We start from the raw sequence: 25,930 nt of genomic DNA, 5'->3' as shown, positions 1-25,930 counted from the left end.
TCTCACAATGTTCGGGTCCACATATTCATGCGAAAAACTGTTTTCCTCAATGAATTTTGTTAAATCTTCCAACAGGAATAAACTTGGAAATGAATTGACTGCAAAATGTATTAAAGTAATGAACACGAAGTATGTACCTAATATTAAGAAACTGTCTGAAAGTAAGCAACAACAAATTTCGCATTAAATATACTTTTATCAACTTTATTAGGCATACTGTATCTGTAATTATGTTAATTATTAATGAAGAATATTTCAAAATAAAAGCGTTTTCTTTTATTCCTTGCTCATTCAAATACTTTGTGCAGAGGCAATACTGGTCATGATGTCACCTGGTGCGGTACAAGGTATCAAATCAAGCTTTGATATTTACTTTTTTTTAGCTCTTCACTTGCAAAAGTTAAAGTTATAAATCAAAAAGAAAACTAAAACCTTTTTTGGATTATTTCAAAAGTGAGAACCAAAAAGATTCAACTGTCAACTTTATCTTAACAAAATGTTTGATTTTTCCAAATAATTGGCACCCTTTTTACCCCACCCCCTTTCTAATTGAGGCCACTAACTTATGACTCACGGGCTAGTATTTCAAAAAGAAATAAAAATAATTAACCCACTCTTCAAAAAGGTTCGGCATCACTGCCCTAAGGGCTTGTAATTTTAGGTTATATCTATTCTCTAATGTGGTGGATTGGACGTCAATTTTTAATTGAATCGCTTGCTTTAGATTATTCCAATCAATACTGTTTAGGTGTTTTTTAAAAATATTGCGATATCGTTTATTCTGTTTGAAATACATCTTTTTTAGATTAAATCGAGATTTTAAAGCTAGTTTTACTATGTTGCTTTACGTAGTAAGTAATTTTTTTATTCCTTGGATTTTCAAACCTAGCCAAAATTTAGCAAATTTCGGTATTAAATTTTCAGAGAGACATTATTTTAATATGGATGTGATATTTTTGGGCTGCATATTTCAAGGTAATTCTAGTATAGTCTTGTTTTAGCCCTGTTACACATTCAGCCATAGTGTTGTAATTAATGTATAACTTGAGTGGTCAATTAAGTCAGTATACACGTATGTGTGAAGTAAAGTTCTAAAAGGTGGCAATCAAATTTTGAATTTTGAGCGGAGAGGGAGAAGCGAAGTGTAAAGTCGACAATCTGTGGTATTTAATAGATTTGGTAATAGAGAGCTATTAAGTGCTCGATAATTACTATATTCTATTATATTATGAAACAACAGGGATTACCTTTATTTTAGATATAGGAAGCTTCTTTTCCAACCAACTCTCCTGGTCTAACGCACTAATAATTCTTTGGGAAGGCAATATCAATTTTACAAAACCTGTGGGACATCTTCCCCACTGTCAGAACCGTAGTGTTCAGACCCCTCGGTCTCAACCTTGAGCGCTCAAGACTTCTGTCTTCAAACAGCATACCTCTGGCAGCAAGGAAACCATTACGTGAATTGACATAAAATTAAATTTTGAAGGTCTAAACCGCTTAATAAATATGGACCGATTATTTTCTTCGGTCCAGTAGCTTGACATTAGAGTTAAATTTAGGGGTCTAAAAAAAGTTTAATGGATATGGTGAGGGGGGGGAGGATTATTCTCTACATTCCTTAAGTCGGACTAGAACTTTTCGGGGCGTCAAGTTCACAGGAATAGAGCCACTCACAATTAATCCGAAACTTTTGTCTTATGTTGTAGTGTTTGTTCTTCACGCATGCGTATAAGTGACCAATCATCAGACAATAGGAATGTTCTACGGAAATTCCCACACCTTTCCCAATAGAAATCTACCACATATTAATGACTTCCAGGTGAACAAACAAACAGACAAGGTCTATTTACACACTGGTTCCCATTACGACCCTAATCCGTCAGATAATGTAAAGAACTTGTCATCTGTTATGCTAACTTCTCAGCAAATAGCCCTATTAAATAAAGGTTTAAATTATAATTTACAGCCGAGATTCCCGCCCAAGAAACATATGATTATTGATCTTGAGTTCGCTCTTAGAGACTTGCCTCAAAAAAACGTATTAATCCAACAGACTAATCGAATCATAAACCAAACTATCCCCTCAATATCAAAACGACATAGAGAAGAAGCTAAAGCTTTACACACACTTAGACAAAAACCGCGATATCATTATTCAAAAGGCCGACAAAGGCGATACAGTAGTTATTCTCAATAAAGGAGACTATATAAATAAATTATACACCACCACCATTTCAGACACAACGACGTACGAAGAGGTTGCACCATCAGAGTTCAGCAGCCTAGTTGACAAATATAACAAAATGCTCACCACCTATAGGAAAGATGACCACATCACTATGGCCCAACTTAAACAAATTAAAGCCTTCACATACAATATCCCAACCTTATTCGGCCAAGTAAAATTACACAAAACAGGATACTCAATACGTCCTATCATGTCATATAAGAATTCAGCTTTTGCTTCCTTAGCCATGTTCATCTACCCAATTCTAAAACCACTTCGAGAACTCCTAACATATAAATAAAAAACTATGATGCTTTATTCATGAACCTTAAAGATCTCCATATCAAGGAGGATATGAAGTTATATTCACTGGATGTGACTTCACTATACAGTAACGTAAATATACCTTATGCCTTAGACATAGTCTGGACCTACTTAAACGATGATCACATAAAAATTAATAACACCAGACTCCCCAAAAACAGAATATTCGAACTAACAAAACTATTAGTAAATGCTAATTACATACTCTTTCAAGGAAAAATATACAGACAGATTTTCGGCCTCCCAATGGGCCTAAACATCAGTGGACTCATTGCTGAACTATACTTAGACAAATTAGAAAAGATCCATCTTGATCCATTTATACCACAGATCACATATTATGGAAGATATCTGGATGACATCCTAATTATCACCGATCATTCGACCATAAACAATATTCTACAGGTTTTTAATAACATCCATCAGAGATTAAAATTTTAATTAGAAATTGAAACAGAAACCCACTCCATAAATTTCCTTAATTTTACCATACACAGATTAGACCAAAAACTAAATTTCAGGGTATATAGAAAACCCACTAATAAGGGGATGCTTTTGCATTTCCACAGTTATCATCTCCAACCATACAAAAAATCGGTCATGCTGAATCAATTTCTTAATGCCTTTAAATATTCTTCCACCCAGATTTCTCTAACGACAGAATTAAATGAATTAACAAAAAGATTCTCAAATAGGGATTACCCACTAACCTATATAAACAAAGTTAAAACAATAGTCCGTGAAAAAATAAATAACAACAACCTTGCAACAGACATTACACAAAAATCCGACAAGATCAAAATACATTTCATCACCATTCCATATGTCGAGTACTAGTACAATAAACTTAACCAAATATGCAAGGTGACCGACATGATAATCATAGCAAAACCCATGAACAAATTATACACATTCTTCAGAAATCAACCTTCAAACACCACATTCCAATCACAGCATCAGCTAGTATACAGCATCTCATGCAAAAATTGCGACGCTGCTTATGTAGGATCTACAATGGGAGTAGCACAGCTTCGAGCAAAACAACAAGCTTCGGTGCGGGCGGGTCGTTCAAATGCATCGGAACTTTCGTTCCACGCAATAAATGAACGACATTCATTCGGCTTTAATGAAACAAAAATTATAAATATTCAACACAACTACCACAAACTACTTATTGCAAAAACCTTAGAGATGAAACTACATGAAACTTCAATCAACATCCGCAGATCATTTCTACTGTCCGACGATTGGTCACTGATACGCATGCATATAGAACAAACACAACAACAGTTTCGGATTAATTGGGAGTTGCTCTATTCCTGTGAACATAACGCCCCGAAAAGTTCTAGTCCGACTTAAGGAATGTAGAGAATAATCCCCCCCCCACACCATATCCATTAAACTTTTTTAGACCCCTAAATTTAACTCTAATGTCAAGCTACTGGACCGAAGAAAATAATCGGTCCATATTTATTAAGTGGTTTAGACCTTCAAAATTTAATTTTATGTCAATCCATGTAATGGTTTCCTTGCTGCCAGAGGTATGGTGTTGGAAGACAAAAGTCTTGAGTGCTCAAGGTTCAGACCAAGGGGTCTGAACACTACAGTTCTGACAGCGGGGAAGATGTCCAACAAGTTTTGTAAAATTGATATCGCCTTCCCAAAGAATTATCAGCACGCTGGACCAGGAGAGTTGGGTGGAAAAGAAGCTTCCTATATCTAAAATAAAGGTAATCCCTGTTGTTTCATAATATAATAGAATATAGTAATTATCGAGCACTTAATAGCTCTCTATTACCATATAGATCACTCACAGGAAGAGGCCTTTTGCTTAGGGTTCCAATAATGCATAAGGAATATTGTTGTATCCGAAACAGAAAGACTAAAATATTTAACTAATTTCCAAACTACACAAATATTTAAAATATTTACAAAATACTAAACTATATCCCTTCATCAGCTGACATTACACTGGAACATCAAATGATGCCGGGCATAATAATTTGTTAAACAGTGAAGCACGTGCACGAGGTTTGTTGTCTTTCAATGGAAGATAACAATGTAATTATTTACCTGAGCATTTGTAGGGAAGTAATTGCCCCGCCCTCTTCCCTCACTGACTCAAATAAGTGATGTAATTGCTCCGCCCTCTTCTCCATGACAAGGAAAGGAGGAAAACTTTTTTAATGTATAGAGAGATAATAAAATGTCTATGCTTATTACATTATTAATAGAAGAATCTCATGACATCATATGTTTAGTTGAAACATGGACGCAGGAACCCATACAGGACATTTTCCTACTGCCAAAAAATCTCAACTATACCCCATATTTGTCATCAAGGATTAATAAAATAGGTGGGAAGCGAACGGTTATTTTAAAGTCCGATAAAAAATTTATGAACCTACAACTCTAGTACAAACAGCTTTGAAAGAATTTCCCTGCTAATCCAATTTACAGATTCACTACTACAAATTTATAATATTTACATTCTCTCTGGACCTACTCGTGACTCCATTAATTAAGTAATAACCTGGATCACTATTGTTCATAAGCCTAAAACTAACATAATATTAATGGGCAACTTTAATCTCCCACTGCCAAATATAATTTACAAATGAAGTTACCACTTTGCTTATTGGAGGATTGAAATGGTGGAACCCATGTTTAGTCTCCAGAGCTAAGTTCCAGTCAACAATTCCCCACCTCTCCCATCATGCAGTATGACTGATGACTTTTGAGGTTAGGATGAACATCATGGCGAGTTCCAATCTTCCTTACATTTCAAGGGTACAGAACTAAAACGGTGTTCATAGGCCGGCCGCTAGTTAGTACACTGGACTGAACCTATTGGTAACTCTTTAGGAGGCTTCCGAATCAGCTAGTGTATAATCTTGCTACCTCAACTTTGCTAGATGGTGACTGGAGTCAGTCCGAGTAGTGTGTATGCGAGGGGTATTGTCGAGGCCACATTACGTTAAGGATCTGGGTATATTCTTACCATGTGTACGCCATATCGAAAAATTTCATTACTTCATACACCATGTGCCCCCCACTTTTTCTTACTATAGAATACACCACGAATTGTCAAACTAATAGAGTAAGCTTATCTGCAAAAAGATATAAACCTCCCAAGAACTTGCTAGTTCATTTCACATATATACATGGTCTCAATTCTAATCTCAACGGCGTCCATTTCCACTTAGAGTCTGCCAAAACCCATTTACTTTTTCTGACAGAATCTCAGTTATTGGTTTCAGCTCATCTCAGTTGCCCAAATTATTCACTGTATGATTCCTTTCGCCTCAAAGGTGGTAGTTGTGCATATGTCCGTTCCGATATTCCCTGTCAGAGACTTGGTAATTTGCAATCGCCTCTTTTTGATCTTCTCTGGCTTAAAATCTTTCTACCTCATTGTGTCAAATCCATCTGTTGTCTCTGCCATTCTCCCAACTCCACTAATCATTTGGAGCTCTTTGACTTCCTCTCTTTGCAATTTGTGATCCAGTCCAACTTTCCTAACAGTGAGGTAATTTTCCTTGGTGATTTTAATGTTCACGATTCCAGCTGGATTCCATTTCCTAGTCACACCGACCCAGCTGGTCGGGATGCTGAGGCTTTTGCAATTACTAATGACCTTGCACAGATTGTTCATTTACCGACAAAAATACCGGACAATCCTAACCATACATCCAACACGTTTGACCTTTTTCCCACAAACAACCCTTTTAAGAACACAATTGAAGTGAGTGGTCCTTTAGGCACTTCAGATCACAACTTGGTGATTGTCACTTTTCCAATGGAGACATTATCTCATGGCTATTCCCAACCTCATATTGTTTGCATTACAAGAATGCAAAATGGGATGACCTGTGAGATTTATTTCCTTCTTTTCCTTAGTCAGATTTCAATGTTTGCTCAGATCGTGTCAGTGAAATTATTCTTGTAGGAATGGAATTTATTCCACACTCCACTTTAAAATCTTGTCCTTTATCTAAACCTTGGTTTTCCAATAAATATGCTAAGGCTGTTCAAGAGAAGAACGTTGCATATCGTAATTGGCCTGTTTCCAATTCTTCAGTTTTATTTTCTGCCTACACCAAAGCTTGCAACAATAGTAAAGCAGTATTAATCAGTCCAAATTAGACTTCTGAATAGACTTAGAGTACAAAATTTGCTTCTTGCCCTAATGGTAGCCGAGCATTCTGGTCTCTTGTCAAAGTTATTGGCCACAACCTTTGCCTATCTCTGCTCTCACCTCTGTCAAAACCAGATGATTCTGTTTTCACTTCAGCCAAGGATAAAGCTAACCTGCTAGCATCCCATTTTTCTTCCAACTCATGTATTAATGAACTTACTCCTGTTCTTTGCCACCTTTTTTCACTTTCTTATTCCAAAGTTGTTTTTCCTTCTGCTTGGAAATTTGCTCATATCCAGCCAGTTCCTAAAAAGGGTGACAAATCCCTCCCATCCAATTATCATCCTATTGCAATTACTTCTACTCTTTCTAAAGTAATGGAGAACTCAATTAACTGCCAGCTCTTAAACTACCTAGAAACCTTCTGTCTGATCAACGATCGTCAGTATGGCTTCTGTCAGTGTTGATCCACTGGTGATATTCTGGCTTATATTACTCATTTATGGACAACTTCAATGGAAAAGTTTGAAACACAAGCAGTTGCTCTTGACATCTCAAAGATTTTCGATCATGTCTGGCATAAAGGTCTTCTAAACAAGTTTCTATCTTATGGTCTGCCAACTGTTTTTTGCAATTGGTTATCCAGTTTTCTCTCCGATCGCTCACTGAGGGTGATGGTAGATCTCTCTCTGTCTTCTAACTTCTCCACTAATGCTGGTGTCCCCCAAAGTTCAGTTCTTTTCTTCACTCTTTTCCTCTTGTATATTAATGACCTTCTTCCATTGACTGGAAATCCTATTCATAGTTTTGCCGATGATAGCACATTGCATTCCACTTTCCATTTTGTGAAACCTTGCCCTGCTCGATCAGCTTCAACTTCTCGAATATCCGCTACCAATTCCTTAAATGCCGATCTCAAGGTAATTCACCAATGGGGCAAAGGCAACTTAGTTGATTTCAATCCTTCTAAAACTCAATCTTGTCTTATATCTCTCAAAAATGATTCTTCTGCTCCTATGCTTATCTCTGATGACACTCCGATTTCTAAGGAAAATGATATATCTCTCTTGGGAATTACCCTAACTTCTAATCTCTCTTGGCACAAGCACATTACAAATATTGCTTCCTCTGCATCTAAAAAACATGGTTTTCTCTTTTGTTCTCGGTGTTACTTTTCTTCCAAACAGCCGTTCACTCTGTACAATTCGCAAATCTGCCCTACCATGGAATATTGTTCCCACATCTGGGGGCGGTGACCCCAAAACCTCTCTCAGGCTTCTAGATTCCATTCAGTAGAGGGCAGTTAGGTTAATTAATGATTCCTCTCTAACAGAGCTTCTCCACTCACTATTTCATAGATGTACTGTTTCTGCTGCATGCCTTTTCTACAGATACTTCCGTGGGCACTGTTCTTTTGAATTGGCTTCTACAATTCACGCGCTCTCTTTCAAAACAGTCCAAACTCATACTGCACCAGCCAATATCCATTTACTGTCTTACTTCAAACTCACAGAACCAACTTTTCATTTTCCTTGTTTATTCATTCAATTGCCGTTTTCTGGAACAACCTTCCTTCATACGTATTTCCTGAAAATTACAGTCTACAGAAGTTCAAGTCTAATGTCAACAAATATCTTCTTTCATCTTCTCAACCTCCAAACCAAGCATGGTACTAAGTACTATAGGTTCTAATACCTCTCATGTTTGGGGGTTTCAAAAAAAGAATAAAATAAAAATGGTTACTTTCCGATTCCTTGTTAGTTCTAAGAGTACTAATAAGTACTTGATTATATTTACATATTTATTCTGATCTTCCACTTCAAGAAAAACTACACGGCAAAACTACATTTAAACCTGACTACAGAGGTATAGAGTAGAAATTTACTATGGAGGATCTCACTTCGTGCCAAAAATCACCAAAAGAATATCATCAAAAAAATTCCTTCAGAAAAAAAAGTTTCTGAAACTCTTAAAATATTACCCATGGGATTTTCTCTTATCAAGCCCCGCTAATTAACCAACCTGTGAACGAGAATACAGTACAGTATATAATTAACTAATTATACCTTGACAGTAGAAGACCCTGATCACATCCCTAGTTTTATCATTAAATTATCTAATGTATATATGAAATATAATTATACTACAGGACACCACCTTATTCTAAAAAAATGACTGAAACAACTAAAAGCTGAATCAGCATCTTGTAAAAAAAACATCATTTCAAAACTTGGTTCAAATCTCATCTAAAACTATACTTTAAAAGTAACAGAAATACTACACAAGTGTAGAAATATGGCACTTCATCAGCACACACACAATTTTTAAAAAAGCAGAGCATTATTTCAACTCAAAAACATTTGGTCACATAGAAATCATTAAATGCTCAGGCTAAAACTTAACAAAAAAAGCAATTACTTCAAAAATAGGAGCTACCTTACAGTTTGATGAAGTTTTAGAATGGATAAAGTGCAATATGGAAATAAGGAATTATGTCATCTGCACTGAGGATATGCAGCACATATTTCAAGAATTCATTTCAAACAAACAAGCAGATTGTGTGCATCATCAATCCTAGTCAAGCTCTGCTGATTAACCAACCCACGAACAAGAATACAGTACAGCCAGAGGAGTAGCTAAGTTTTTAGCACCCTTGGAAAATTCATGGCTGCATGCTTTTTTTTTTGGATAATTGGTAAAATCATAAATAATAATAAGAGGCCAAACTGTAGTCAGACCTGTGGTTAATGAACAGAGTATGATGGGCAGCCTGGCTCACTCCCAGTGGTGGTGGCAGGCAGTGCTGGGTCCCACCAGGGGCACTGTGGCCAAGGAGCCATAGACATAACAGAACATAAGAGTACTCTGACACAAACCTGACATTAAACTTTTCTGGCTTTCTCTCTCTCTGAACTGCAGTGCATTTTTGCCACTGGTGTTGATATAATTGCTGTTAGCAGTTCTAGAACTATTCTGGCTGGATAGTATGGAGAGCATCTTAAGTTTCAACATTATGTAATATGTATTTCTTATGTGTGTATCTCTTGTGTCTGTATGGATGTGAAGATAAATATGTATTATAAACCATTGGTACTACCATGCTGTGAACGAGACAGGTTTTTCTTTAACCCAGGTGGTCATCTGTTGTTTCACGGAAGTGAATCATCCACACTTTGCCATAAATTTCTAAATTTCCGCTGTTTCTATTATAGTAGTTAAATATCCGAGTGACTGCAACATTTTGGAGAGTTTCAATAAAAAAAAAAAAAAAAATTCAAATTTAATTACTAGTGACATTATCAAATGGCATCACCATTTGTTTCATCCTCATTCAACTTGTTCATTTTCGTTGTCACTTTTAAGTTTAAAGTGGCTTATTGTAAGCAAATATATATTTGTATACTAGCAGAATGGTGTTTTTTTTTTGATTTCTTCTTTATGGAGTCTCACTACATTTTAGAATTAGCAGGGCATGTTATTGGGGTTATTGTCCCCTTATACAAGGGGACAATAACCCCCTTATCCCTGCTAGTAAAATTCCTTTATATCCTTGATAAGACACAAAGGCTGCAAGCTACTCTTACAGTCTTTTTGCACTGCTCAGAAAACTTCATATGATACTGTTCAATTACCCCCAGGTGCTTTTCATTCTCCACTATTCTGAGTGGAGTACCACCCAGTTGATACTTTACTCTTGGATTACTGCTACCCATATGCAGTACTTTATATTTGTCAGTGTTAAACTGCAGTTGCCACATCTCAGCCCATCTGCTCAACACTTCCAGATCCTGTTGCAGTAGCATACTATCATTACTGTCATTAACAACCCTACCAACCTTTGTATTGTCTGCAAACTTAGATATTAACCCTGATATACCTTCATCAACATCATTGATAAATACCGAAAACAACAATGATCCCAACACTGAACCCTGAGGGACACTAAGAACATTAGTCCATGAAGAGCAGTGTCCATTCATAACTACTCTGTCTTCTCCCACTCAACCATCCTTTTATCCATTGTAGTAACTTGCCTTTAATGCCATACTGCTCTAAGAGGAAGATGAAAAGTTGGTTCTGTGAGTTTAAAGTTGGACAGTAAATGGATGTTGGCTGGTGGCAGCACGTGTTCGGACTGTTTTGAAAGAGAGAGCGGGATTTATAGAAGCCAATTCAGAAGAACAGTGCCCATGGAAGTATCCGTAGAAAAGGCATGCAGCAGAAACAGTACGTCTATGAGACAGCGAGTGGAGAGACTCTGTTAGAGAGGAATCATTAATTAACCTAACTGCCCTCTTTTGAATGGAATCTAGAAGCCTGAGAGAGGTTTTGGAAGCACCGCCCCAGATATGGGAACGATATTCCAAGGTAGGGCAGATTTGCAATTTGTACAGATTTGTCCCTGGCGGATTGGGGAGGTCACAGTTCCGGCATCTACCCCCGCCACCCCCATTCTTACTCTCTGGTGGGGAATGGATATGCCCCACTGTAAACTGTAGCTGTCTTCCCTATCGGCTCCATGTCTCTGCCTTCCTCCCACCCAGTGTTCAGGCTCCCTCCCACTCTACCAGCACGCAAGTGAATGCCTCACACAATCTAAATAAACTATCTAAAATCACCTTCAGCCACTACTTTTGGCCTTCCACTCCTAGTGCCTCCCTGCCACGCGAGCGCATAAAAAAAATCTTTTTTTTTTTTTTTAAGATTTTTTTTTTTTTTTAAGCCCCTGAAAACTCAGGAAATTAGGTGGCAGGGCCTGCCAGAGTAAAAACTACTGAGTTTCCTGGTCTGCCTCCATGGTGTGAAAGTGGGGCAACATTGGGCCCAGTAGGGATCCAGCAGCTAACGACCAGATGAACAATGGTACACGACACCACACATGTACAATATCCGCACACTTTTAATATCTCTGGCATTTCCAGTAAACTGGCACACCCATCACAATGCAAGCAATGCAAAGATGGGGGAAACCCCTGGTGCCACTTGACACCAAAACACACTTTACACTAGTCTGTCATCATGATTATATAGTATAGTGTATAGTGTGTTTAGGGTCTAAAGGCACCAGGGGTTTCCACCATCTCTGTGTAGTATACATTGTGGTGTGATACAGAACACTGTAGAAGCCAGAGGTTTAAAAGTGTATGGATATTATGGTGAGTAATGTTTTGTACCGCTGTACATCTGGTCTTTTAGCCGTTGGGTCTCAAATGAGACCCACCCTTGCCCATACTATACCTCATGGAGGCTGACCAGGTACCAGTATTTTAGAGATTTACTATTTACTCTGGCAAGTAATTTCCTGCCACCTAATTTCCTGAGATTTCAGTGGCTAGGACCTAGGAAAAAAAAAAAAAAAAAAGTGGGGGGGGGGAAAGAAACACTAGAAATTGGTTCAGGCAAAAAGAGATAAGTTATGCGGGGTAGAGTTTTTTGTTTTTTTTTTTGAGTGTGCGGCTTGTGTAGTTTTGACAAGGGTCAAATGCTAGTCACAAGATAGCTAGAGAGGGAAGGGAGACTGAAGACTGGGGGGGGAAGACAGAAATATGGGGTCGATAGTGAAGATAACCCCAAAAGTTGGTGGGGCAGGCCCATGCCTCACCAGGTGAAGATAGGGGGTGGCGATGGGGGGACGGGGGACAGAGTAACCATCAAGTACAGAGCCAAGGGAAGGGATGGAAAGTGAACTGAGTGAGGGTACCCAGTTCGGATGGCCTAATGACATTTCGGCAGAAAACTGCACAATGTCTTTGTCGACATGTTGTCCTGTCCGTGTGAGTGGTCAAGTCAAGATAATGGCTCCAGTTTAAGCCAGTGGTCAGTTCCAAGTTAAGTTAACGATTAGTTGTTCTTCAGATTGTAGTTGTTAGGTTTTTGTTTGGTTGAGGTATCTAAGTATCTTTATTCTGGATGACAAGTGGTTGGTTTGTTGGAAAATTCTGCTAAGGTTGTGGGTATGTCCTTCTAGTAAAAAGATCCTGCGCAAACTGCATTAAGGCTTTATAATTGTCTTCGCTCTCCAAGAGATATTGTTCTTGGTTTATCGGCGAGAAACATATTCTGGTTATTAAGAGGCAGCGTAGGTCTTCGTATAGTTGGCAGTGGTGCATGAGGTGCTCCCACGTCTCTGGCTGTCCACAGTGGCAGAGAGGGGTGTCACTCAAACTGAAACTGGAGAGTTTTGCTCTTATTGCACCATGTCCCATGAGTAGGTAAGATGTCAGCAGTCCCGGTGAAAACCAGTTTGAGCTTTTGGGAAACACTAGCTGATTATCTGATATGAATCTTTGGGTCACTTCCCCTTTTATCGAAGTCGTCCAGTGGGTTTGCCAGGCCTGCTGTAGGTGAGTGAGGTGTTTTTTCTCGAGTTTACGATCATTCGCCGGATCAGTTGTGTAGTCTATGCAGGTGATTACTCTGCCTTTGGATAGTTGATAAAGCAACCCACAGCGGACGACCTCCAAGTCCAGGGGGAAAGCACCCAAGAGGACCTGGAGGGCGTGGGTGCTTACAGTACAGAAGGCTCTCGAGATTGTCAGTAGAAATGAACATTGAATGGTCTCTAGCTTCCTTTTGTTTTATTTATAACTTCTAACTTATTCAGTATTGTAGAACTTACACAATGAGTGAATTGTGAACTGTTTTGCATTCAAGCATGCGCTGATGAAATGGTTGCTTGATTAGTCCCTTCAAAGTTAGGTTCTGGAGGACAAATAGATCTAAGCTACCAGGCAGTATGTACTCAGATTTAAGGATGCATTGCAGGCTTGAATCGCCCTATGAAAATACACCATTTTGCTAAAATTAATTTTCACCCCGCCCTCTGCTCTCATTCCGATGCGACATCATCTAGGGGCACCATTTCGACAGCTAGCCTCGTGTGTCGAAACGGAACTGATGTGGCCTGTCAGTGCACATTTGGCACCAGCCCCAATGTCAAGCCGTTTCTATGCTACTGAGTACAGCAGATGATTAACAAATTATGCCTTGGTAGTAATGAAGGCCCTGATGTGATCCCTAGTTTTATTATTAAACTGTCTAGGGCATCGATTGTTTAGTGCAAATCATTACCAGGTGCATTTCTCAGCTATTCCTTCCAAGATAATGGAAAACCTTCAGGATTACTCTGATTCCTAAAAAAGCTACTAATAAACAGTAATAACAAGCTACTGACTAATTGTTGTTTTGTCAGTAATAACTAAAATTATTGATAAAATCATGCTGCCATACCTTCAAGGCACAATTTTTGGTAATGCACCTGTCAAGGGTTAATGTGCATTTTGGTCCTAGAGGGCACTCCACAACAACAATTCCAGCTGACACCACTGCACATCAATATTGGGTTTCAACATAAAGCAGATGATTTATCTTGAAACCTCTTTTTTAGAACATCATCCACAGATATCAAAGGTACCTTTAAAAAACACAGACTGCAAGAAAGCTACTGAGATACTAAAAAATTTTCTCACTGACACATTTTTCTCACTGAAATTATTTTCTCTACTGTACTGTAGATAGGCGAGTGGTAATCGCCTATCTACAGTATAGCCTAAATCACAGATACCTCTTCTACCCCACTAGTACCGATGATATTCTTGTCATAATAACAACATGCATTCCTCAAGTAAGCACTATATTTAGTTGGGGCAGTATATTTTCAACATCTCTACAACTATTTCTGAAAGTGAATTCAAATCTGGTTGCATATCAGCATTAGCATAGGCACATGATGCAAGAAAGCAAGTTTATATAGCATCACTCAAACAAAAAAAAAAAAAAAAAAAAAACCTTTATTTCACCCATCCACTCGCTCCGAATGTTTGTCAAGTTCTGCCTTGAACATATTTAAGCTATCAACTTCAACAACGACAGATGGAAGTTTGTTCCACCAATCAACCACCCGCTGGCAAAAGGCAAACTTTCACATCCTATAACCGTCTTTCCTCAATTTGAATTTATGCCCTCTCAGGTGATGATTCTGAGCAAGAGGAAGAATCCAATCTGCATTGAGCATGCTCAAACCATTCAAGGCTTTATACACCTCAATCAGATCACCTTGCAGGTGCCTAGTCTCCAGACACTGTAATTTGCAAAACTTAAGCCTTTCCTCGTAAGAGCAACACTTTGTTCCGTTCACTAATCTTGTTGCCCTTCTCTGTACTCGTTCAAGCAGCTCTACATCCTTCTTAAAATGAGGCCTCCAGACCTGTATACAGTACTCAAGGTGTGGCCTGACCATTGCCTTATACAAGGGGATAATCACCTCCTTATCTCTGCTAGAAAAATTCCTATATATCATCGACAATACACCATGAGCTACTCTTGCAGCCTGTCTGCACTGCTCAGAAAACTTCATATCTGCCTGCACAACCACCCCCAAGTCCCTTTCATTCTCTACCACTGCCAGTGTAGTACCACAGAGTTGATACGTTGCTCTGGGGTTGCTGTTTCCCATATATAGTACTTTACATTTGTCAATGTTAAACTTCATTTTCCACCTCTCAGCCCATCTGCTCAACTTTTCTAGATCCTGTTGCAGCAGTGTACTATCATTAGTGTCATTAACAACCCTGCCAATCTTTGTATCATCTGCAAACTTGGACATTAAGCCTGATATACCATTATCAATATGATTTATAAATACAGAAAACAACAATGGACCCAACAGTGAACCCTGAGGGACTCCACTAATAACATTAGTCCATGAAGAACAGTGTCCATTGATTACCACTCTCTGTCTTCTCGTACTCAACCATCCCTTTATCCATAGCAGCAATTTGCCTCCAATGCCACACTGCTCCAATTTGTGCAGCAGTCTTAAATGTACAACAGTTTCAAAGGCTTTTCAAAGATCCAAATATATGATATCAAAGTTATTCTTTGCATCCAGTTCCTTTGTGATTACATCATAGTATCCAATCAATTTAGTCAGACAAGACTTCCCCTTAAAAAACCCATGCTGTGTCCGAGCTTTAACTGAAGTCTTGTCTAGATGAACCTGCAATGCTTCTTTAACCAGTGCCTCCATTAATTTCCCTGGAACAGAAGTTAAACTAACAGGTCTGTAATTACCTGTGTCTCCCTTTGATCCTCCTTTGTGGATTGGGGTCACATTTGCACATCTCTAGTCCATGGGTACCTCCCCTGAGTCCAGGGAAGCTCTCATAATTATGGCTAAGGGTTTGCCTACTTCCTTTGCCGCCTCCTTTAATATAACTGGATAGATTCCATCCACCCCAAGTGCCTTTCTTGTGTTTATCTTCAAAAATTTGTCCTCCACTTTACTCTCAATTATTACAAGATTATCTAGCTTACTGCCAGAGTTGATTACACCTCTGGCATTCCCCTCCCTGAATAACTCCTCATGGGTGAATGTCGATGCAAAATATTCATTTAGTTTGTTAGCTACCTGAGCAGGATCATCAACAGTTGAACCATCGATATCAAGTGGACCAATCTGATTCATCCACTTCCTTCTAGAGTTTACATGAGTAAGAACCTTTGCTGTTTTTCTTTGCATCCTTTGCCAAAGATTTCTCGTAATCTGCCTTTGCCTGCCTAACCTCCTTTGTAACTTGGTTACAGACCAGCTTATACTTATCATAGGCTTCTGTGTCACATGTTAATTTATATGTATCCCATGCATTTTTCTTCTCTGTCACATGTCTAATTAGTTCATCTCACATTCATTTAGGCCTAAATCTTGAACAATATTTATTTGTTGATATGAAAAGCCTAGTAGCTTCCAAGATTAATTCTTTGAATGCTTCCCATTTTGAATTTGCTGTTGGTAACATCATCAGTTGGTTCCACCATATAGAATTTAAATACTGTCTCAGACCACCGTAGTCACCTTTACGAAAGCAAAAACCCTTCCCTTTATCCCTGATGGTAGTTACCTCTTTGAGTAAACCCCACTACAGCACACTGTGGAACCACTAGATGGCACCTTTATCTGCAGATTCTTGATGCATAAAGAATCACTACTGATAATCAGATCAAGAGTATTACTCCCTCTAGTTGCCTTCCGAACATGCTGCTGTAGAAAACAATCATCCAATAAATCCACAAAAGCCTTGCTAGTGTGTGAGTGACCAACCCACAAATTCGAGTCAATATCCGGGAAATTAAAATCCCCCATTATAAGACACTCTAATTTACTGGCACACTATTTCTCTGCACAATTGCTCATTATACTCATCAGATTCATTAGACCTATAGCACACACCTACTCTCATTTTTCGTTTACCAGTCCTTATGTCACACCAAACAGACTGGCTCTGACTAGACCACAGGAAAAAAGACATCTTACAGATCACATGAGAACAGTGTGGCAGAATCGGTGGAATGACTCCACTAAAGGCCGCATAACTCGAAGCTTCATACCAGACATTGGACGTGTTTACCCTATTTCCCCAACCTGGTACTCTCCTGGACTTCATACCACTTACCTGCTGACAGGGCATGGCTCCTTCAGGAAGCACCTACACAATTTTGGAATCTCGGACATAGCACACTGCAGATGCGGACAAGAAGAAACTTGGGAGCACCTCCTCTACGAATGTAATATATATGAAGACCTCCATGGCCTGCTGTTTACCAAACTACGCTCCATCCTTAGAAATCAGGAGGACATAGTGCTGCAGGAAGACGAAAACTATAAGGCTTTCACGCTTTTCGCTCAAAATCTCTTTGCGAGGCAAAGAGCACTTCCACCACTCTGAAACAAACTTCAGACTTTAGACCACTGATGGACACAAAGAACACAACTGGCTATTGACGACCAACTGAGTGACTACATGACTTGAACACAAGTGGTGGGGACAACCTACAGCAACTGAAAGACAACTGAGTCCTCACTAGATGCGACCAAACACCGGGACCTAGATGTAGCTGGCCTGTCACGTGCAGGTGATGCATCCTGGCTTCTGCCGAGACTAAGTCCACCACCTGGAGAGTCAAAGTGAACGACTTAGATTGCAGCCTTGCAATCTAAGTCATTAACTTAGATTGCAAGGCTGCAATCTAATGGAGACCCAGGTCCAACATCTTTCCGGGCCTGCTTTATCTCTTTCTCCCAGCGGGGGGACACCCCTGTCCCCTCCTCTCCCTGCAAAACCCACTTTCCCTCTGGTGTGGCATGGGCATGCCCACTGAACATTTGGGGGCCACCTTCTCTATCGGTCCCTTTCTTCTTTTTCTGACCTCCAGCCTTCCTTCTCCCCACCCAAATCTGTCTACCTTCACAGCATACAGCCCCACAAGTCAAAATTGTAACTACACCAAAATTGCTTGCCTGACCCTTTTCGGCCAAAAATAAAACTCATCCAGCGTACAATCCCTTCTCGCACTTAAGGCAAATATCCACGCCCAAACAAAAGCACCAACAGCGATTAAAGCAATTTTTTTTTATAGGTCCTAGCCACTGAAATCTGAGGAAAGTAGGTGGCAGGACGTGCCAGAGTACTAATTCCTTACTGATAACACATGGCTAGCCTCCATGTGGTGCGGTATGGGCAACGTTGGGTCCCATCAAGGGCCCGATGGCCAATAATCCAGATGAACAATGGGCACAACAGACTACACTATACACGATCCACACACACTTTAAATCTCTGGCTTGACAGGGTACTGTCACTCGATACATAGAACACCGCGGAGATGGGAGAAATCCCAGGAGCCGCTAGACCCTCAACATACCAAATACCAAACAGACTCAACACTGCATTGTCCACCAACATCAATTGGATGCACTTCCTTAGATTTTATGTGTTTCTTAACTAACAGCATAACCCTCTTCCCTTCCTATCCTGTCTATCCTTTCTGTACACACTGTACTTCCCAAATTCCAGTTCTGCACTGCTTATGTCTGTGTGACACCATGTCTCTGATATCCCAACAATATCTGCCTTTGATGTCTTGACTAGTACTTCAAGTTCATCGAATTTATTAACTATACTCCTAGCATTGGTGTACACGCACTTGTTTATACTCTTAGTTACCCTAGCACAGCCCATGTATTTACTTGTTCCACTATTATGACTCTCAGCAGTTCTGGAAATTCCCATTGCCTTGCTTTCCAGGCTGCTGCTGCTCAATTGCATTTCAATAGAAGTAGTGCAAGAATCACTTTTACCTCTGCCAGCAGCTACTGTTAATCTATTAGTCCTTGTATCCCCCCCCCAAGCTAGCAGTTTTCCAACCCATTTAACTCTGCCTTGATAGATAGCATCAGCAAATATTCTTGCACCCTTTCTATTTAAGTGTATCCCATCCCTGTAGAAGCAGTCTCTCCGGTTAACAAGCACAGACCAGGCTGAGAAAAATTCTACCCCTTGAGTCTTGCACCATCTCTCCAGGGCAGAATTGATCGACAAGGCTCTCATCATATACTCCCTCCTATCATGTCTGGGCAAAATTGCAGACACTTTCAAATTCAACCCTAACTCACGGTTTTTTTCGGCATTGTCTTCTACTTGTTAAGTAATTCTGCCGGTCTCCTACTCTTAATATCATTAGTGCCAACGTGTACAACAATACCCTTTAAGGGCACAATCACCCTTTGTGCCCTTAAAGGATGATATCTGCCCTACAACGTCATCAATCTTTGACCCTAGCAGACATACCTGGTCCTGTTCCATCTATCCTTTTTGCACAATTCCTTTAGGACCAGCACATTCTGCCAAATGTTGATATGTTGATTATTTAAAGTTATTTATTATTTCAAAAGCCCATAATGATATTCAAAGAGTCAGCAATTATGCAAATTTGGTAGTTTTAACAAAAATCTTTCTTTTAGTTCCCGCTATTTACATATTGCTCAAAAATTCAAAAAATAAAATAGCTGATCAAACAGGTAATGGCAGTGAGCCAAAGTAAAATAAAAACACAATTATAAATCACTCTCAAAGATGCACCTTTTCCACACTAACATATGCTTCTGAAATCTGGGGTGAAGCTCCTCAAGTAACTGTCAAGAAGTTCCTTGCCCTAAAGCAGGGCCCACCAGACGGGCATCTGCAAGTGCCATGGTGCCCATTATACAATTCTTTGGTGCCCGCTACTAAAGCTATGGCAAGTCATTTACTGGGGAGGTGTAGTAATACACATCCCCATGGATAACATTTTATATGGATTTTGTGTTTTTGCTGAGTTTGTGGTAATTCGCTACAATGTAGCCAATTATATCCGAAAGGAAAGCTCAATATATAACATTATTAAGAGAGGAGAAAAGAAACAATGTAACATTTTACACTCAATATTTCATTGTTATATGTACCATGTTGAGTCTCCTATTCCCGCCTCGTCCATCAGAATGACACTCAAACCATCAGGTGGTAGTTTGTGGTTGCAATATTAGTGAAAAACATTTTTTTTATTGAAAAAAAAAAAAAAAAAGGAGAATCTTGCTCTAATCTTATATTACAAAGACAATAATTTAACCTACTCTCATCTAGAAATAATTGATAAATACAGCAAAATATAATAAAATTCAAGAGAATATTATGAAATATACTTTTGAATTTTAATTATGAATTCCTTCTGCTTTGTCTTTTTGTAATTTACTTTTTTTAAATTTAACAATTTTTTAGAACTTTATTTCGTTTTTTATTTTAAATTAGGAATTAAGATCATGGTAAAGAGGAAAATAAAGTATTTCTTCAATTCTGCCTGGGTGGAACAATTTTCTTCACAGATATAAACAGCAAGATCTGGGAGTACGACCAAAGGAATGCAATATTGAAAGACTTCATACAAATTTAAATGATGAATTTCCTGTTAATTCAGCAATTTGAAAGAAAAAAATTACAAGAAATGAAATGCAATTTATCCAAACGACATGTCTTTTTATATAAGCAAAAAGGCCTTTGTGCCCTGGATTCATATTAATATTAATAAATTATTGTGCCACACAGCAAAAACAGAAAGAAAATGACAGGTTGCAGTTATTAAAAATACATTTAATGTTACATGAAAATACGTTGATGTTCACATGAACAAAAAATATAAGTAAATATAATACAGGAAAGTATTATTTCAGTCCGTAATAATACTTTCCTGTATTATTTTTACTTGTGCTAAATGAAAGTAGCTATTCTAAGAGGGTGAAATAGTCAGAGAAGCAATGCTGTCTGCAGCTGAAAAATTTTGGTGTTACAAAGAGAACTATCACCTACGTTTTTGTTGTATCGCTGTATCATTCATCAAGAGAAATGTGCAAAAGTGTTGAAAGTTTGGCATGTAATTACTACTGTAACAAAAATTATAAATTCAATCAGACTGTCAGCTACAAGTCATTGTTTATTTAAGTGATAAAGGTGTTGTTTACAGAGATATCTTGTTGCTCACAGATGTGAGGCAGCTCAGCAGAGGAAAAGTCTTACAACATTTTCTTGGCCTCAAAAGTGAGATTAAGGAATTCTTAGGGCCAAAAAAAAAAAAAAAGAAATGTATCCTGAATAAGAGAACAAGCTACTGGATGTGCCAAATTTAGAATTACAGGGCAAAAATCTTAAGCATGTTGAAATGATTAGCTCAATAAATGGATTTAAAGCAAATTAAATTTAAGGACAACTCACTCGTAGAGCTAGAAATTTGTTGGTATATTTTCCCAATTTTGAAGTTAAGGCATCAATATTTAAAACTATAAGAATTGAAGAGCTTGAGTTAGAAATCACGTATTTCAAAATAATATGTCCTTATAAGCTCATTTTAATGAGGAAAACTTTTGGAACCTTTTTGATAAGGTTAAATATCCTGTGCTATGGAGGACTCTTCTAAAAATTGACTTGTGCTTTGGATTGATGTATTTATGCAAAACAACATTTTCTACTGTAAGCCATATTAAATCGAAGCTTCAGTCAGGTTTGACTGATGACCACCTTGATGATTGCCCATCAGCAGCCTGTTTAAGCTAGCTGAAGAGGCACAAATTCAAATTTCTTATTAAAAATTTTAAAGACTGTCATTGTTTATAATTAATTAATTTTGTATTTAAATAAATGCATTTATCTGTTTGAAAATAAACAAAAACTTAGAAGTACTGCGGGGCTCAAATGGCAGCCGCAATACCTACATAATTTCAAAAATGTGCCCTCAAGGCGGCAAAGGTTGAAGGGTCCCTGCCCTAGAGCATTGGGTTCTAAAATGGCCCAATAGCAAACAGTTTTCCCCCTATTTCCAGGCAACAGCTATATTAAAACTTAAGCACAAAGCCTATGCAACATATCATCAACAAGTCTGGAGGCATGCTTCTTGCAAAGTTAATAACTTCTGTCACTTCTGTCAGCAATTCACCAAATATAGCCAACATAATAACTCCAACTGCCAAGAGAGAAAATTCAAGAAACCAACAATTCTGAAGTAACCTCTACAGACTTAAGCAAGCGAACAGACTGATTCCAAATGCACCCCTTCATCTCATAAATCTTCACAACATTGATTTCCAAAAATTTCTCAACTCTCAAGCCTTCAGGAGTCAGATTTCCAATCACATGAAAAGAAATACAAACAGCAGCCTGCTTACAACCAAGTAATTATCAACTCAATACATAATGTTCTGTTAACTGTCTTATTTTGTTAACAGATGAATATAATTCACATTCAGTGTTTTATGTACATTGATTATTTACTATTTTATTTCCTCTGTATTAAATTACCAGTCCCTAGCCACGTGCTTCACTGTGAAGGGCTTGCTGTAATATGCAACAAATATTTATTTCTTTATTTTTCAGAAAACACACTAGAGGTCCAAATATTTGCTTTTGGCTAGAATGACGGGAGGTGGGTAATGCAAATTTTTTTTCGCACAACCCACCTCCAATTTTTCAAAAAAATATATTTTTTTTCCCCAGTGCATATGTTTCCAAACTTTCGTGTTATAAATCTTCACAACATTGATTTCTCAAAGATTTCTGTATAAACATGCTTCCTTGCATTATTTTGCCACTACTAATACTAAAAACTGAATAATCTGCAGACTCATCTGCAGAACAATATATTGAATACAGTAAGTCCTCGTACAGCACGATAGTTGTTCCTAGAAGTCCTCATGCAATGCAAAATCATGCAATATAAACAACAGGCCCTATGGGAAAAATAGGGTTAGGTGCCAACCACCCAAGATTGAACACACATTTGTAACCAAAACATTACTATACACAATAAATTATCGTAATAAAATACTTACGTATTTTATTACAATAATTTATTGTGTATAGTAATATTTTATTATGTAATAGTCGTAATAAAATACGTAAGTATTTTATTACGACTATTACATAATAAAATATTGCTAATGCTTTTGCTTCTATCGTAAGCAAACTTGTTTTTTGTTTGATTTTCTATCCAAACGGATGACAGCTGTTCCATCTCTTCCAATTCTTTGTGTCTTAATCTAATGGATTTTAATTACACTTTGAGTTGTTCCTGCTATGAAAGTTGTTTTTATTTTTTCTGCATTCTTTCTAATTCTCGGCATTGCCTCATTTAGGCCTGTAGCATGTGCAGTATCACATGGTCTTTCATTTCGCTCAAAGCGTTTCACAATTTCATATTTTTTCTCTATCGACAGAGGCGGACTGACCATAAGCCTTACTGGGGAAACCCCAGTGGGCCGGAGGCCGGTGTGATTTTGGCCATAAATGCTAGTATGAGGCCACTACAAATTTTCCCAGGTAAGAAATTTTGACCCAGTCCACCACTGTTTATTGATATTGCTTTTCTTTTTCTCTCTGAATCTGTAGTCTTCACCAGGATGCTTCCTTTTCACAGCTTTTGAGTATTTTACTCATTTTTAGGGAATAAAGCATAATTAAAAAATGAGGAGGCACGCTTGATACACATAAACAAAGCTGCACATGTGTAGCAACAAAATAAACAACACCATAAAGGCAGAGATATACTATGAACACCTCACTAGCTGACATTTTACTAAAGCACATTTCTGGGGGTTACTACCATAAAACAATAAAAACAATTTCCAGTTCCTGCTAGTGGAATCTGTTATAAACTGGTAGTAAACTCGATATAATTGCATTTGTGATAATACCGATAGCTGGAAATGTGTAGGTTTTTTACATTACGGTGAAATGTGTTTCCCCTTCACTGATATAAAAAATATTCATACTATATAAAAATTAATTTTAATCGATTTCACATTTAAGATTTCAGATTATCCAATTATTTTCAATTCGTTAAACAGTTTAAAATTCGTAAAAACATTAGTACAGATATCGGAAACTAAGCAAATAAAAAGCATGAAAGACAGACACAGCTTTCTTACAAGTGCTGAACAAATAAGAATGAAATTTAAAATGTCAAATAAGGAAGTATGTTGCCTGCTGACAGAGTTTGATGATGACAAGGGACTACACAGCTGCTAAATGTAATCCCTTGATAGACTGAGGGGGGTTATCAAAACCACATTCTCTCTTCATCAGATGGAAAGTCTTGAAGAGGTTGCCATCAGAGTTGAAATTTCTGCTTCTACTTTTTTCCATTTCTCTTTTATAAACAATGCACTTCCATCTGTACTTCACTATATAGACCTTATTTTATCCTTTCTCTAAAATTATCATTTCGGTTTGTGATATCTTTAAGTTGGCAAATGTCTCACCAACATTTAAGTTTTTCACATCTCAAATTTCTTCCAGTCATCCTTGATACTTCCGTACTTTATATATAGGTGGACTCTAGTTGATTTCCTTAAAATTATGAATCAAACTGTGAGTGAACAGAGATATGCTGTCTTGATTGACTTTTTGGTTCATTCTTGTTTGATCCAATTTAGCAACAAACTTATACATTTATATCACAACCGACCTCAACAAAGGGACTTTTTTGGTATTTTTTTTTTATCATGGAAAATATCACCTAATGCAAGCAAAAAAAATTATTTAAAATTGTACTGATACTTTGAAGTACAAAACATACCTCAGGCATAGCTTCAATGTCTGCCCATCTTTTTTTTCTTTGGTTTTCCTTCATTTTAATTAGGATCTCTTGCTTAATATCAGGTGGAAAAGTACCAAATTCTTCAGAATCAATATCAATTTTATTCAGGTATTCAATTTCATCACTCAATAGTACACTCACTTGTTCGTTCCTGGTATCTGAATCAAATTCTAAATCATCTCTGCAAAATAATTACATTTAAATTAAGTGGGGAGAAATCAATAATATTCAAATAAAATTCATACCTCATAAAACTTAATTTAATTCATTTTTGTCTTTAATTGTCACTTGCACATGAAACAGTTTATAAGTAACCACAAAAAATAAATAAATAAATAAAGGTTAGATAAAACCAAACTTAAAAGCTGGTTTATGGTTATAAATTTTATATGTTCCTTATGGAAATCATTACAATAAATAAACAAAATTTAAATTTAAATTAAAAAGAACTTTAATTCAATTTTTTTTCTACGATTTTTCCTACTTTATTTTGCATAAACTAGTCTCAAACCATTTGAATTTTTTCCTGTGTCAAACTTCTATAGAATATAGAAATGAGTCAACTCCTTTGATTAAGAAATTCAACAGAAGCATGGAGATTGTTTACTCTACCGAAGACAGAAAGAGGGAGAGAGTCTTTAGGAAAAACTAGAGTGAGCACACACTACCCTCCTCATATCTGAACACTTGGCTTTCAAAACCAAGTCTACTCTCATGTAAAAGTATTAGAATTATGACCTGTAAAAACAGAGGAATTAGAATTATCCCCTGTAATATTCGTTTGCAATATATTTTAATATTAATAAGTAAAAAATTTCAGTTATGAATTAAGATGAAAGAACACTGTTCTACACATATTAAAGTTTTAATGTAAACAGTTACAAAAGAATATAAAGTAATCACTATACACCAATGAGTCAAAACATTATGACCACCGACCTAATATGATGTTGGTCCTCCACGTGCAGCAAAAACAGCTCGTACCGGCAAGGCATGGATGCTACAAGATTTCTTAATGTGTCTTGTGGTATCTGGTACCAACGCATAAGATCCTTTAACTCCTGTAAGGTCCGTGGTTGAGATGCTGCAGATCGGAGTTGCTGTTCCAACACAAACCCCAGATGCTCGATGGGATTGATGTCTGGGGAATTTGGAGGCCAGGGCTATACCTTGAAGTTTTCCTCCCGTTCTGCGAACCAGTCTTGAACAATCTGGGCAGTGTGGCATGGCGCATTATCCTGCTGAAAGACAGCACCGCCAGAGGGGAAGACCGTTGCCATGAA

At 37.7% G+C, this 25,930-nt stretch overlaps 1 protein-coding gene across 1 annotated transcript in view; it reads right to left on the bottom strand.

The window, feature by feature from the left end:
• Positions 1–25,930, bottom strand: part of mus201 (rad2 superfamily protein mus201) — a 289,622-nt gene that overhangs the window by 185,733 nt on the left and 77,959 nt on the right. The window contains exon 4 of the mRNA XM_090384178.1: positions 24,627–24,828. Coding sequence (XP_090240304.1) covers positions 24,627–24,828 — 202 coding nt within the window. The remainder of the gene's footprint in view (positions 1–24,626; positions 24,829–25,930) is intronic.

Source organism: Mastigoproctus giganteus, chromosome 1 (assembly GCF_048544385.1).
Source record: "Mastigoproctus giganteus isolate SK-2022 chromosome 1, ASM4854438v1, whole genome shotgun sequence".
NCBI lineage: Eukaryota > Metazoa > Arthropoda > Arachnida > Uropygi > Thelyphonidae > Mastigoproctus > Mastigoproctus giganteus.
Note: the sequence above shows the minus strand (reverse complement) of the source record. Positions and strands in the feature narration are given on the sequence as shown.